The sequence below is a fragment of the Diabrotica virgifera genome, chromosome 8 (assembly GCF_917563875.1).
Source record: "Diabrotica virgifera virgifera chromosome 8, PGI_DIABVI_V3a".
NCBI classification, from domain to species: Eukaryota; Metazoa; Arthropoda; class Insecta; order Coleoptera; family Chrysomelidae; genus Diabrotica; species Diabrotica virgifera.
In genome coordinates, this window is record NC_065450.1 from 50,546,485 (window position 1) to 50,562,450 (window position 15,966).

Consider the following 15,966-nt stretch of genomic DNA (forward strand, 5'->3'; position numbering starts at 1 on the left):
AGTAAAAGCTTTTCGGTCTTCTGCTGTTCGGTCTAGTGAGGTTTCGGTAAAGTGCTTTTCGGTCTAATGAGTTCGGTCTACTGCTTTCGGTCTAATGATTTCGGTCTCTTTACAGTAAACCCTCAAACGTTGGATCAAGGGTAATACCAAATATAGATGGGCTTTAACAAATAGAAAGTTTAATTAAATAGAAAGAGCTTTAACAGAGCTAAAAAATAATAATACTCCAGGATATGATGGTATAATTGCCAAATTTTTGAAAACAAGCAAGACAATACCAATCCCAATACTAACAGAGCTATTTTATAAATGTCTCCCTAATAGCAAAATCAATCATAATGATCAAAATGATACAACAAAACATGTGTATTAGAGACGATTCGCATAAAAGAAGATCAAAATTGTATCAATAACCAGACAGATATCAAGGATAACTCCAATATATATCACCATTTAATAAATTGAGAGTACCTAGGAAAAATGAAAGATTACCTATGAACAAACATATAAAACACGCTGTATTTTTGTATTACCGTGTCACAAAAAAAAATTGGCCAACGCAAGTACATCTAATACTTCTTATACAAGCTGTTCTTATAGTACTAGTACTAGCTCATTATTTTCTGGAACGTAGAAAAGATGTGTGTAATATTATGATCGCTCATAGGCAATCTTTCATTTCTCCTACTGTATTTATGGGATTAGCCACGTACCTAATGATAATTACATATTTTTACCTAAAATACTTAACGTTTCGATTTCCATTCAGGAAATCGTTGTGGAAAGTTATTAACAACAATAATTTGTTAACAAGGTGTGTGTTTATAAATTGACTTGTCTGTAAATGCCCCATTGGCAGATATTTTAAATACGAACCAGTAGTAAATTTTAAGTATCCGTCATGTGGTTTTAGGGTAAAATATCACTTTTACATTCCATCGCAGAAAGTGCAGACATAAATATAAATTGTATTAGTTAAGTAATTGAAAATGGCAAAGACAGCCGAAACGTTTAAGCAATAAATAATAAAGTTTTTTTTATATAAAACAGACCGATAAACCCAGGAATTAAAAAATTTATATAAATATACTCTGTTCCATCTCTTTTTATTTTTTTTTTTCATAAATCAAAACAACCCGAAACATTTTCTTTCGCTATTAGAAATAAAGGACCCTTTTGGCAATTTAGTGCTTTCACAAAGTTGGCGTGTTAACTCATTGAAGGAAAAACGAAAGGTGTTTTTATATATTTTCCTCAAAATAAACGATAATACTCTGCTCCAACCATCAGCGTAAATAACTCAATTTTCTCTTTTTCAGTACGAATTTAAAGCTAAAGGGATCAAGAAAAAGAAGGTGACAATAGAAGTTTCAGTAGACGGAGTAAAAGTGACACTTAGGAAAAAAAGAAAGGTTAGTGTATATGGTTAAATGCCAATAGATATAGTGGAGTCAATGTAGCTTCTACTTACGGAAAAAATCAAACAAGATAGAACTTTTTATAATTTCATTAAGAAATGTATAATAAACAGCATATCAAAAAGTTCTACTACAATATTCGGTGCTTAATTTTTTATTTTACAACTGCAAAATTAGTTAGAAAAAGACATTTAAAAATTCAGAAAATTTTATACAAAAAACCATATATAAAGATTTCTCTACAATTAAATCTGCAACGTCCATAATTTTTTATTCATAACGCAAGCGTCAACGCTCTCACAGGAATTGGTGCACTATATGGTAGCGTTCGGCCGAGCGCGCGTTGACTAAATTTAACATAACTTTTAATGAATTGATCAAATTAAATTTTACAAATTACAAATACAAGAAGAACGCTAAAGCGATTTTATAATTATATTAAACAGAAAAAAATATGTGCATAAGGAAAGTGTGGCAGACCTTGGGACTTACATGCATTTTGTTTAAAAATTATTTAAAAATGTGTTTTAATACAACAATTTTATTCAAATGAAAAGACTTTTTAAAAAATGTAATTTTTAAAAACTTCGTAGTTTTGCAGAATTAGTACCACTTTTAAGAAGATAATACTCAAGTTTAAAGGGCTATTATTAAAAATGTAATTAGTCCAGAAAGCCACTGCGCATCCGCTAGGAAAAATATTCTGATTCGGATTTTTTGCACAATCTTACTCAAAAAGGACTCCTTTTAACAAATTTGCATGTTGCCAGGACCAAAAGGTGGTCAAAAATTTTTTAAACGTTTTTTTTTTTGTTTTTTTCCTAAAATTATTGTTTTTTGCATGGAAAAAAAAATTTTTAAGTTTTTTGGATCATTCCAAACAGAAAAGGTCTTTAGTGACTTTTCTCTAAAAATGATAGTTTTTGACATATAAGCGATTAAAAATTGAAAAATTGCGAAATCGGCCATTTTTAACCCTCAAAAACTATGTGAAAAACTGAAATTTTTAATGTTGCCAAGGTAAGTAAATATTCTTTAAACATCGATTGATGAAATCCCGAAGAGTTTTTTGCAATACAATATTCAAAACTCCTTTGTTTTTTAATTGCTAATCAAGCGTGCGCGACACTATTTTCCACCGACACTATGGTGCAAATGAAAGGAATAAATTCGTTATTTCGTAAACCGGCGGCTTTAAGGAAAAATCCCGAAACAGGTCGATTTTTATTTTTAAGTTATGATATTGTGGCATATATCAAGGCTTCCCAAACTTATTCGTAATGCGACGCCCTTGAGACTTCGCTATTTTTTTGCGACGCCCCTCAACCCAACCCCTTAATAATACTTACAAATTTTAGTACTAACCTAGTAACAGGTTATAGTTAAGTATAACAAAAACACTATTTGAACATTCATAATTTTTATTAGAAATTAAGACCGAAATCAAAACATAGGCACAAAAATAAAAAGGGACATTTATTTATGTAACTGGCTGGTTAACCCATTAGCGCCGTGCGTTGCTTTAAAGCAACGGCAGACATGCCTGTATTTGGGAGGAGCTTGAAGTTATAAGACAGTCATAAAAGAGGTGTGACCTTGCAAATTCCATCAGCCATAATCGCCCACACTCAGTTATGCATATCTATTTGCGGTGATAAGAACTGTTTGTTAGTTTGGTGCATTTGAAGTTGAGTATAATATTAGAACTTGAAAATAATGGACATTCGATTTGAGTAAGTACCATAATTTCGATATAAATGAAACTTATTATTTATATATGTTAAATTTGTGTTGATTATACTTCTAACAAAACATATTTTAAATAATTTATATGAACTGATCAATAACTACTTGTCAGTGCCTGTTGTAATCCAGCCGTTGCCTTAAAACAACGCTAGGCGCTTGTACTACCTATATTTTAAATTTTATCATTTTTGTTCTAGAGACAATTATATGTCCGGTGGATGGATAATGCAGCAGTAACAATGATTTCATCATCTTGCGGCACTCAAGAAGTAGGTCAAGTAAGAAGATTTTCTCAGAAACTCAAACGAATCATACTTGTTTCTAGACCGAAATTGATCGCCAAGTATAATACATTTATGGGAGGAACTGAGCAAATGGATCAGAATGTAAGTTGCTACCGGATCAGTATTCGTGGCAAAAAATGGTATTGGCCAATGTTTACGTGGATGCTCGATGTTGCATTACAAAATAGTTGGATATTGTATAATAAAACTGGCAGAGAAAAGGTATCGCAATTAGATTTTACAAGAGAGATTGTAAGCACAAGTGGCAGACCATCGTCTTCATCTGTCGACAGCCGAGTATCGGATGACATTCGTTTTGACACCATCAATCATTTGATACAGTACATTCCAGATGGGAAAAAGAGAAGATGTGCGTCTAAAACATGTAAATCTATCGTTAGAACAATGTGTTTAAAATGTGATATTAGTGAATATGTGAATAAATATCTATTTTTGTTTTATTGCCTACTTTACTGTATCCCAAATGCTTTAATTTTTTGATTTATTATTTTCAACAAAAACTAGGTAGTGTAAGCGCCTAGCGTTGCTTTAAGACAACACTTAATATCTCAGAAATGAAATATCTCAGAAAAAATATTTTATGAAGTTTTTTATTATTTAAACACAGTTCATTAATAATATTGCAAAAAATAATACAAAATCAATAATTTATTAATCTCGGCGCTAATGGGTTAATGTGAGGGATGTGCTTGCTTTTTTGAGCACAGCTTATGAAACCAGGGCTTCAGTTTGGAAATTGCCACTCTCATTTCTTTTTCTACGTTTATGTTTGACCTGTACTTATTTTTAATTACTACTGCAACTGTAGAAAATCCCGTTTCGCACAGGTACGAAGTCGAAAATGGTAATAAAACCTTTAATGCAGAAGTATTGATGGCATGATATTCATGAGAAACTGAGCTCCAAAAGCTTTAGGCTAGAATCACAGGACAATTCTGTCAGTTGTTCTTCTTCTCCTGTTGAAAGTGTCGATTGTGTGGATGACTGGAAAGGGTTTCTGACCCAGTCGTATTGCTTCATATCTTCGGAAAAATGTTTCTCAAAGTGTTCGCTCAATGATGACATGTGTTGCGTAAACGTATTTTTTAAAGAGGGATCGAGGATTTCTATCGATTTTTCTTGTAGAAAACCATACAAAGCAGGGAAACAGTAAATTTCTTGATATTATAATTTTCTCTTACATAAGAGCAACTTCTATTAAAAAACCCAGTAATTTTATCTGCCAATTGGAGGATATGAGTATTGTTTCCCTGCAAAGACTTATTAAGATCATTTAATTTCTTAAATATATCCAGAGGTATGCTAATTTTATTATAAACTCTGAATTAATAAAGTTTTGAGCAATTATATGCGAATCTGTATGTAGGTACGTGTATAATTCATTTCTTAATTCATATACATGTCCGAGTACGTTGCCTTTGGACAGCCAACGAGAGTTGTATTAATAAATTAAAGGCATTTCTTCACAAAGTTCTTGAAAATCTTGATTTCACGGGTCGTGTGTAGTTCACCACTTTAATAATGCTATCCATCACAATACTTAATTCAGGTGTAATTTCTTTGCTGCTAAGGCCTCTCTATGTATGACAAATGTGTCCATTTTACACTTGGAGCCTTGGTTTTGATGAAAGCTTGTAGTCCTCCATACTGTCCAGGCATCGCTCGGGCACCATCCGTACACACGTCTACACAGCTATCCCAGTTAATATTATTTTCAGTCACATATCAGTTTAAAATATCGAAAAAAAGTCAGCGCTGACAGGCGACGCCCCTGGAACAAAGTCGCGACGCCCCAGGGCGTCGCGACGCACAGTTTGGGAAGCCCTGGCATATATGGTATACTAGTGACGTCATCCGTCTCGGCGTGATGACGTAATCGATGATTTTTTTAAATGAGAATAGGGGTCGTGTGGTAGCTCATTTGAAACGTTCTTCAATTCTCTATTCATTAATGTAAACATTTCCATATTTATTTATACAGGGTGTCCTTCTACTTCTTTCTTGTCAAATAATTTAATTTAAAAAAATTTGGACACCCTGTATAAATAATTTTGTAATTGTTTATATTACTAAATAGAGAATTGAAGAACCTTTCAAATGAGCTAGCACACGACCCTATTCTCATTTAAAAAAATCATCGATTACGTCATCACGTCCAGATGAATGACGTCACTAGTATACCATATATGCCACAATATCATAACTTAAAAATAAAAATCGACCTGTTTCGGGATTTTTCCTTAAAGTTGCCGGTTTACGAAATAACGAATTTATTCCTTTCATTTGCACCATACTGTCGGTGGAAAATAGTGTCGCGCACGCTTGATTAGCAATTAAAAAACAAAGGAGTTTTGAATATTGTATTGCAAAAAACTCTTCGGGATTTTATCAAACGATGTTTAAAGAATATCTACCTACCTTGGAAGCATTCAAATTTTCAGTTTTTCACATAGTTTTTGAGGGTTAAAAATGGCCGATTTCGCAATTTTTCAATTTTTAATCGCTTATATGTCAAAAACTATCATTTTTAGAGAAAAGTCACTAAAGACCTTTTCTGTTTGGAATGGTCCAAAAAACCTAAAAAACTTTTTTTCATGCAAAAAAAATAATTTTAGGAAAAAAACAAAAAAAAACGTTTAAAAAATTTTTGACCACCTTTTGGTCCTGGTAACATGCAAATTTGTTAAAAGGAGTCCTTTTTGAGTAAAATTGTGTAAAAAATCTGAATCAGAATATTTTTCCTAGCGGATGCGCAGGGGCTTTCTGGACTAAATGCGAAAACCAAAAATTATCAATTAAAAAAAATTCTTATACAAAGTCATAAAATATTTTTTTTGTACAACTTACCTAAAATACATTTAATAACAAATTTGACAAATAATAAATGTTAAAAAATTTTTTTTTAGCGCTTATAGGCCTACTGTATGTACGTACTTGGAACCATATGGGAAACTTTTTTATTATCATCCACAAGGAAAAAGTTTTCCTGTAGTTGGCTGTATACCATGTAATACAAAAAATAGTAAATCCTTTATAAAAGGTATATCTAAAATCCCTAAAAGGGCTACATCACAATCACATAACTAGTTTTCGACTGGTTTACCAGTCATCATCAGTGCTTACCTAAAATGAATATAACCTGATAAAATTTTGCAAAGATTGAAATTTTGACTATGGTTAAAAAAGCTGTCGGTTATACTCACGTGAAGTTTACATGCTAACCACCAAGATATAGTTTAACAAAAATATGTGGGTCAAAGCCCTGTATAAGTGGGCCGTTAAGGAAACATCAGTTAAAAATGCCAATTAAAGCATGGGTGTTTGTAAAATTTGTCCCTCTATCGATTTGTGGGGTTATTTTTAATAAAATAGTTTTCACCCCCGAGATGGGGTTGTATCCACCCCCAGGGTGAAAGTGCACGTTGGCACCAAATTAGTTTTATTTCTTGAGGTATGCTCTAACTAATCACCAATTTTCATGCAAATCGATGGAGGTTTAACAAAATAGGAGGTGAAAACCTTTAATGACTACACTAACTTTCCCCTTTCAACCCTTATTGCTACTTCCTGTATCGACTGAGGTGTCAGCCTGAAAGAGGTCATAATTGTCAATATTGAATGGACACATTTCACATGCCAAACTCCATATTACTTATGACGACGATTTTTCGGCTCTAGCTCTTAGACTATACCTGTCGATGTAAATGCCGAATTGATGTATGTAAGTACATACTTGTACTTACCGAATTGTAGTTGATCTACAATAACTGTTCTGACCAGTTCGATGTTTTCTTCAGTTTGCATCTTAGGCCTGCCTACCCCTGGCATCTGAGTTACGCTTCCCATTTCTCTAAACATCTACAACGCGATGAATAGTTTTGCAAAAGACGTGATAATGAACCGCAACATATTGGAAAAATCTTCAACAAAATCTTCAAAAGCTTCTCGGTTGGAGTTGGAGTTGGAGTAAACCCATTCTGCGTTAAGGGGATGGGTACGTATTTTCGGCTGCAATGCTATTCAAATGGGGATTCATTTTTTTCGAATCCTAAGAAAACTAATAAGTATTTTTGAAAAATTTAAACGCAGAATGAAAGATTACGTTTTTACCGGGGGCCCAAAGTCCCTGGAATCATCTATAATGTTTATTTTAATAAATTACAGGGGTGAAAAACTAAGAGAAAATGTAGTGTGATTTTTAATTTCAAATATCTCATTCAAAAGAAACATTTTATTTATTCTAAGAGACTTTCGGCCCTCGATAATAATTTAGTCTTTCATTCTGCGTTTAAATTTTTTTAAAATATTTATTAGTTTTTTCAGGATTCTAAAAAAATGGACACTATGTCCGTGGTGATATTTTTCAAATCGAACATTCGCTATCTTTGTCATACAACGCACTGAGTCAAATAGAATATGATGACAGGACAGTGACAGTTTTAAATATTTGACATGGCATCGGGAATATTTTGAGTTGTTGATTAAATAATATTGATAGTGTATTTGATAAATAATTGATTTAAGACGTGAACTTAATAAAACGTTATTCATTGTTTATTATTTATGGAAGATCCAAGCAGAGAATAAAGACATCAGGGTATATTCTGTGATCCAAGTATTTTTTTGAAGATGTTCAAAATTGTAAGCGTTCCATAGTAACAAATTATTAAAAAATCACTTTAACACTTTTCCTCTTTTCTCGACTGAGTATTAGTTTTTGTTGTACATATAAATTATTACAATCACTGAATACATAGTTAGTGAAAAAATTATCACATTTATTAACTGAATTAATAATTTGCAATTATACAAATAACAGTTATCCAAGAACATTCAAAGGCCATCTATTTAAGTTAATGATGACATTTTCAAGTAGAATGACATTCTAGTAATGTTTACGTATCCATACAGTGTGAATTTTACTACACGTAATTTGCCGTGTACAGACAGAAAAAGTAGGAATAGCCGTAAAATCTTTGCGAATTATGTACCGATGTCCTTAATGCTTGCGTCATTTTTAATGTGAAATCCATTTTAATAATAATTTTGTTTACTAAAACTTGAAAAGTCAAAGTTGACATAAACTGACAAGTATATCTAAATTAATGATAGACATGCTCTGTATGGCTATCTCTTTCCTTCAGAGCCCACCATGATGACAATAATCTTGGATTAGAGGATATTTATAAACTAAAAAAAGTTTTCGAAAAATATAAGCTTGTTTGATTTTTCCGAAACATTGTATGTTTTCGATCTACATTGACTCCCCTATATATTGTATGGTTAAATGCCAATAGAAAAGTTTTGTGCTAACGCCGGAGAACATGCTTTCGCTCTTATCCCTCATTTCCGAACAGGAATTTCAAAGGCATTCGCTGTCGGTTCTTTTTGGGACTTCGGGGATTTGCTTTGGGTGTCAATAAATTCGTCCTTTTACGGTATGGGCCACGCGATCTTATAAATCCACAGACTTTTACTGGCCGCTGGTTTATGCCAAACAAAGTTTTTGCAAGTGAAACAAAAAGTTTTGAGGTTTCTGTACCCGCATCAAAGACACTGGGTCATTTTTAAAAATTGTTTCTTCTGATATTGAAACGAAACAAGCGATGGAATACCCCAGCTAATTGAAACGATATTCGAAAATATTACCTCAATCATCCAAGATAACCATCGCTACACCCTCAGCTTAGCTCAGTCACTCAGGTGCAGTGTTGCCAATCGGCGGATAATTATCCGATTGGCGTACCTTTTTGAGAGTTGTCGTATCTTCTTCGCATCTTTAAATAAATCGGATATTTGCGGATAATTTTCAGTGTATCTACCATCGACTAAAACTTTCTCATCCATATATTCCCAACACCAACAACACATTAATTTTGTTTGGTTCCACCCAAATTTTTATAAATAGCCTATACTGGATGAATGTTAGTGACATCCGATACTTTTCATCTTTTGACAAAAGGGACATGTGCTTTTGTTTAGAATTTAAATGCACAAGTGCATCCACTTAAGGCATACTAATCCAATTCAAATTTCGAAAACCGTCTGCCGTTCCGGTGTTATTTATGAGTTTTTAGTTTTCGGTCTTTAAACTTATGAAAGCGAATTCACGCACGATTTAGTTTTATTTTCAGTTTATGTAGTGCAGTGCTTAAGTAAACGTTTCCAGATTTCTGAGACATGAGATGTAGTTAAATCTAGTTCTTTTTTGTAAAGTTCTATCAAATCTAATAGGTTTGTTCCAACATGAACTTTTGGACGGTCCAGAAACCGTCACGAAACTACTTGTACCGTTTGTTGTGCGCATGTTCGTAATTGTATCGCCCAGTTATCGTCCCATGACGGTAATCATATATTTGTCATTTTTGTTGGTGACAGCTTGTGTGCTTTTAGTCGATCAAAGGCTCAAAAACTTTAAAGAATTAAATCCTAGTGCGCAAGTCAGTCCAACCAGCACATTATGCATTTGCCCGATTACTGAAATGATCATCACGAAACCGTCACCGAAAGATCACAATTCTTGTTGGAACAGTGGGAAGGACGATCCGATGACGATCATATTTTTGTTGGAACGGATTTTGTTTACTGCGCAGAAGCGTTACCGTTTCGTGACGGTTATCGGTCGTGTTGGAACAAACCTTATATCTTAAACAAAACCATTTCATTAAAACATGTTATACTTACCTAATTATATTTATGATTTTTTTGAGGAATGTAATGGTACTATGCAGAAAAGAACTTTCCGGCACAGAAATGTCACTATTCTGCACACTACTGTCAGTTATTCTGTGAGAAAATATTAAGTTTCTTAACATAAAATTGTGCAGAAAAATGCATTTGGAATAGTGGTTGTAGAAAAATCTACTTATTTGAAACTAGTAATATCTAGATATTATCTACTAATTAACTCAAAAATCCTTCAAATTTTTTGCCTATAAAAATTATTTAGTCGGGCATTAACGTTGAACGCACCACGGGTATTATGGATAATAACTTTGATACCTTAATAACTACAAGACTGCCAAATACATTTCTATTGTTTTAGTTGTAATAAATCTTTAGTTGTTAAAAGAGCGTAGGCGCAAAATTTCGGACCAATAATCTTTAAACGTATTCATTTTTTTCGAATCCTGAGAAAACTAATAAATATTTTTGAAAAATTTGAACGCAGAATGAAAGATTACATTATTACCGAGGGCTGGAAGTCTCTTAGAATAAACAGAATGTTTCTTTTGAATGAGATATTTGAAATTAACAATCACACTTAATATTCTCTTTTCCTTTTACCCCTGTAACATTAGAATAAAAATTATAGAAGTCTTCAGAGTCCTTCGGGCCCTCGGTAATAATGTAATCTTTCATTCTGCGTTTAAATTTTTCAATAATACATATTAGCTTTCTCAGGACTAAAAAAATAATGCATTTTAAAAGCATTGACCAGAAATTTTGCGCCTATGCTATTAATGTAGCTGTAGTTTATTTTGTATTGACTTATTTATTATTTATTTTTCCAGTACCTAGTTTTAGTTAGTTATTACGTTTTAATAAAATAATATTTAAAAGTGGTTTTTTACTTAAATAATTATAATAAATTAATATAACGATCCAAATAATGAAATATTTAGATTTATTTATTTATTTAGAATTTAACACTTATGATAATACAAAATACGAATAATATAATAGTAGTAAGTAAATAGTATTTACATAAATGAATTAGGTAATAATCAGCTAGGATACGAGATTTTCATCTATAAACGAAAATTTTTAAACTGTGAAATAGAGAATCCAGTAGATTAAAGGGCCGGTTGTTCGAACGCTAATCAGAAATGGAATCAACTGATCATTATCAAGTATTTAATTACTGTCAATGTCAACTTTGATTGGGTTGCTGAAAACATAATTGATTACAATTATGAGATGAATTGAATAATTAATCAATTATGTTAATAATTGTTACGTTAATTGATAATTAATAATTAATTAATCAATCAATTATGTTAATTATCATAATGATAATTGATTACAATCAACTGATTGGCGTACGAACAACGGATTTTGTTATTTGATGGTTGTTAAGGGGACTACAAGAATAACATTGGCAACATTGATTTTAATAAAAGAATAATTTTTGACCTAGCGTACCTTTTCGTGACACATCGGATATTTTTCGAGCGATCATCGGATAATCTAGAGAAATGCGATTGGCAACACTGCTCAGGTGTGTGTTCGTCTTGTCCTAATCTTAGAAATGAACTATGAAAATTCGGAATGGAAGCAAACAAAACAGTATTTTTAACTAATCATGTTTATTGTTCATAAAAATATAATAAAAATATGACTTGTAAAATTGCATTAACAAATATGAGGTGAGGCAGATAAAGGGCCTATTAGAAATATCTCGAGAACTAAAGGCAACTGAATTATCAATTGAAATAAGGGGGTTTTGAAGAGTGATATATCTAATGAAAATATTTTCATCTATTTGGTACTTCCAGTTATACCGGAAGTTGCTTATAACTTCGTTTTTTTAAATGGGACACCCTGTATATTTTTACATTTTTGGATTCTCCTCGGTTTCTTCTTTCTTAAAATGTAAGGTTTTGTAACATTATATAGGGTAGGTTAAAAAATAATTACGTGTTTTTATTAATTTCCTAGCAATATTCACACCCTGTAGGATTGTAGTAGTTTGACATAATAAACTCTATTTATGTTCAAATGATTTTTAATATAGTCTACTATTGTTAAGAATTATTAGTAAAGCTAAATTTTTAATTTTAGTATACAGAGTGGGTCGAAACTCGGAATGAGTATTTTCTGAGTTTTCTTAAAATGGAACACCCTATATTTTATTATTGTAATGGTATGATATTTCATGGTACTTTTTTACTTCTTAAGCATTCCCTATACCTAACTGCTTTAATTTGTGCTTAATTGTTAATCGTACCAATAGTCTTAACTTCGTTGGTATTTTGATATATCAACCATTATTGACAATTTTAAGTATCAGTTTAGATTAATATGTATTTATTTCCAAACAATTATTGGTGATTGCATATTTTCACCGCCAACCTAATACAATTTCACATATTTTGTGTTGCAATTAATGTTTGGCTTGAATCACCAATAACTCCCAAATTAAAGCAGTTAGGTATAGGGAATTCTTAAGAAATTAAAAAGTACCATAAAATAACATTTCATTACAATACTAAAATATAGGGTGTTCCAATTAAGAAATCTCAGAAAATACTAATTCCGAGTTTCGACCATCCCTGTATACTAAAATGAAAAATTTAACTATACCAATAATTCCTAACAATAGTAGACTATATTGAAAATCATTTGAATATAAATAGAGTTTATTATGTCAAAATAATACAATCTTACAGGGTGAGAATGTTGCTACGAAATTCATAAGAAAACGTAATTATCTTTTAACCTACCTTGTATAATATTACAAAACCTTATATTTTAAAAAAGAAGAAATCGAGTAGACTCCAAAAATGTAAAAATATACAGGGTGTCTCATTTAAAAAAACGAAGTTACAATTAACTTCCGGTATAACCGGAAGTAGCAAAGAGACCAAAATATTTTCATTAAATAGTTCACACCTCAAAACCCCTGTATTCCAATTCTCATGATTTTCTGGCCTTTAGTTCTCGAGATATTTCTAATAGGCCCTTTATCTGCCTCACCCGGTATATTCAAATTCTTGTTAAAAACTAACAATTCTGGATTATACTTATGGCTTTTGGTAGCTGGTGGTAACTCCTTGATGTTGAATGGTACTGCTGTGGACTTCTCTTCACCTGGACAGATGTTGGGGCCCTAGGTCAGTGCAGCTGCGGTTTTGGTGGTGTCGTACTTAGATGTTGGGTGCTGCTGTCTAGTTGCGATGCATCCATGAAGTCCTGTCGCTTTGCCTGAAGAGTGGCATCACCGGTGATAATGGCAGGTGGCTCCCGAAGGGAGAAAGGTGATTTCTATCCAAAAACTATAAGATAAAAACACACATATCAACAATCAAGAAGTTAATAACCAAATTGTACCTTTGCCAAATAGTATCCAAAAAATAGTAGATGGCAGGGGTAAATTAAATGGAATTTAGATGAGGAGAATAGTTAAAATTTGATTACTAAACGTGCATACATGTAAATTAGAAAGAAATATTTAAAACTTAAATATCAGAACACATGGTTTGACATTGGGATTAGGTTAGATATAAAAAAAAACATTATAAAGACTGTTAGATGGAGAAATGTAATTAAAGGAAAAAATAATAATGATTTCTTACCCCAAGAGAAAGATGATTTGAATAAAAATGATTTATTTTTCACATTACATTACTCTGGGCGAATTAGCAAAATTCATGTAAAAGTTATTTACCAGCAATTTTATTGCTGGAATCGAATTATAAGATCCTATATATTAATAATATAGGTACGCAAAGTCCGCAGATAGTGTGCTACTTTTTTTATAAACAAAATGGCGCCGACAAATCGTATTTTTTTTCAATTATTGCTCTATAACTCCGAAGCTTTTAACTTTACAACAAAAACACTCAAATAAAAATTCACCGTAATTAAATTCTGCATAGAGATATGTTTTTCACGATTTGCTCCGACGAAAATTTTCCTCGGAAAATGCGGGTTTTCCTAACAAAAACTCTAATTTTCAAATAAAGTTTTAGGTAAGTAATTATTAATCAATAATTAAATAACTTAGTGACACCAAAGCTTTCTTGGTATAGATTGTAATTCCAGAAGCCGGTGAAAATGAAACGAATACTTTAGCAACAATTCAATTGTTAATTAACAATTTACAGTAGCAATAACAACCAAAATAATTATGATACACTGATTAAACTTAGAAAGATTATAAAGGTGTGATGCCTATTTAATATTTTGTCTACAAAATATAAATTTTTCATTTTTTTGCATAATCTATAAATGTTTAAAAAAAATTGTTATAAACAAATTAACATTTCTCAGAAATTGTTTATTATATTCTAATTTTAAAAATACTTAAAATGCGTATTTCATTCGTCTTGAAAATGAATGCTTTAAAAAAATTTTCCAATCATTTGCAAAAAAGTTATGAAACAGCAAAGTAAATATACGATTTCTCCGTTGTTTATAATTTGTTTTAATTGTTTCAAAGCTTAAAAGTGAGTCTATGGTACAATCTAATTACTTACAAAGAATGTCAAAAATTAGTGCAATGGTTATATTTTAATCAAAGATTAAAAATACTTTTTTTTGTAATTTTTAGCGCAAAAGTAGGCCTGATACAGAGTCGGAGCTAAAATGTTCACTCGAAGCGACTGACACGCAGCATACATTATTTATTAAAAGTGTACGTCGCGCGGCCGCCGGTCGTCGCTCCGAGTGAAAATTTTAGCTACAGTACTGTATTATTCTACTTTCGCGCGTGTAAATTACAAAAAAAAATATATTTATAATCTTTAATTAAAATATAACCAATAAACTTATAATCGATATTTTTTTTGTAAATAATTAGCTTGTAATTTAAACTCACTTCTACGCTTTGAAAGAATTAAAAAAAATTATAAACACCGTAGTAATCGTATGTTTACTTTGCTGTTTCATAACTTTCGAATCGATGATTCAAATGAAAAGAGATATAGTAAATAGAAGATAATAAAAGAGGGTAATAAAAGGGGATAATAAAAGAGGATAATAAAAGAGGATAATAAAAGAGGGCGCCAACGAGTTTTTAACGAAGAAAACTGGTAAAACAAATAGAAGAAAATTATTGTTAATGAAATATTAAAGAAAATAAAATAAAATAATTATTTAAAAATAAAATATCAAAGATGTGACGTTTGTAACGTTACAATATTACCAAATCAAGTAATATTGTTATGAGTTCTTTACTTTGTTTATATTTTTAACAATTGATTCATTCACTTTTTTAATTGAAAACACTGCTTTCCGTAAAACGCATACTGGACTGGTTTATTGGCGGCCAAGTGTCTGTTAGGGACGATCGGCGTAGCATTGCCCCCTCCTTAAGAGATGGTTCCTCCTGGAACCTGGTCGGTACTGGAACTGGATGATGGTATCGGCAACTGGACCCTCTTTTACAGCATCCAGTTGTATCAAAATAACAGGGGATTGTTTTTCATTTCCGAGCAGGAATTTGAAAGGCATTCGCTGTCGGTTTTTTTGGGATTTTGGCGATTTGCTTTGGGTGTCAATAAATTCGTCCTTTTACGGTACGGGGCACGAGCTCTTATAAATCCACAGACTTTTACTGGCCGCCGGTTTATACCAAACAAAGTTTTTGTAAGTAAAATAAAAAGTTTTTGAGGTTAGCCGTACCCGCATAGAGATTTATTTAGATTAGATCAAAGACATTGTGTCATTTTTTAATTTGTTCGTCTAATATTACCAAATTAAGTAATAATGTTGAGTTATTTACAGATGACACAATAAATATCGCCAAAAACAAGGACAAACAAATAATAAAG

The 15,966-nt window shown here is 31.7% G+C and overlaps 1 protein-coding gene across 2 annotated transcripts in view; it reads left to right on the forward strand.

Annotated features, from left to right (window-relative positions):
• The window catches only part of LOC126889986 (dystrophin-like protein 1), a 549,346-nt gene that overhangs the window by 323,741 nt on the left and 209,639 nt on the right, over positions 1-15,966 (forward strand). For both annotated transcript variants that reach the window (XM_050658783.1, XM_050658782.1), the window contains exon 5: positions 1,320-1,412. In XM_050658783.1, coding sequence (XP_050514740.1) covers positions 1,320-1,412 — 93 coding nt within the window. The remainder of the gene's footprint in view (positions 1-1,319; positions 1,413-15,966) is intronic.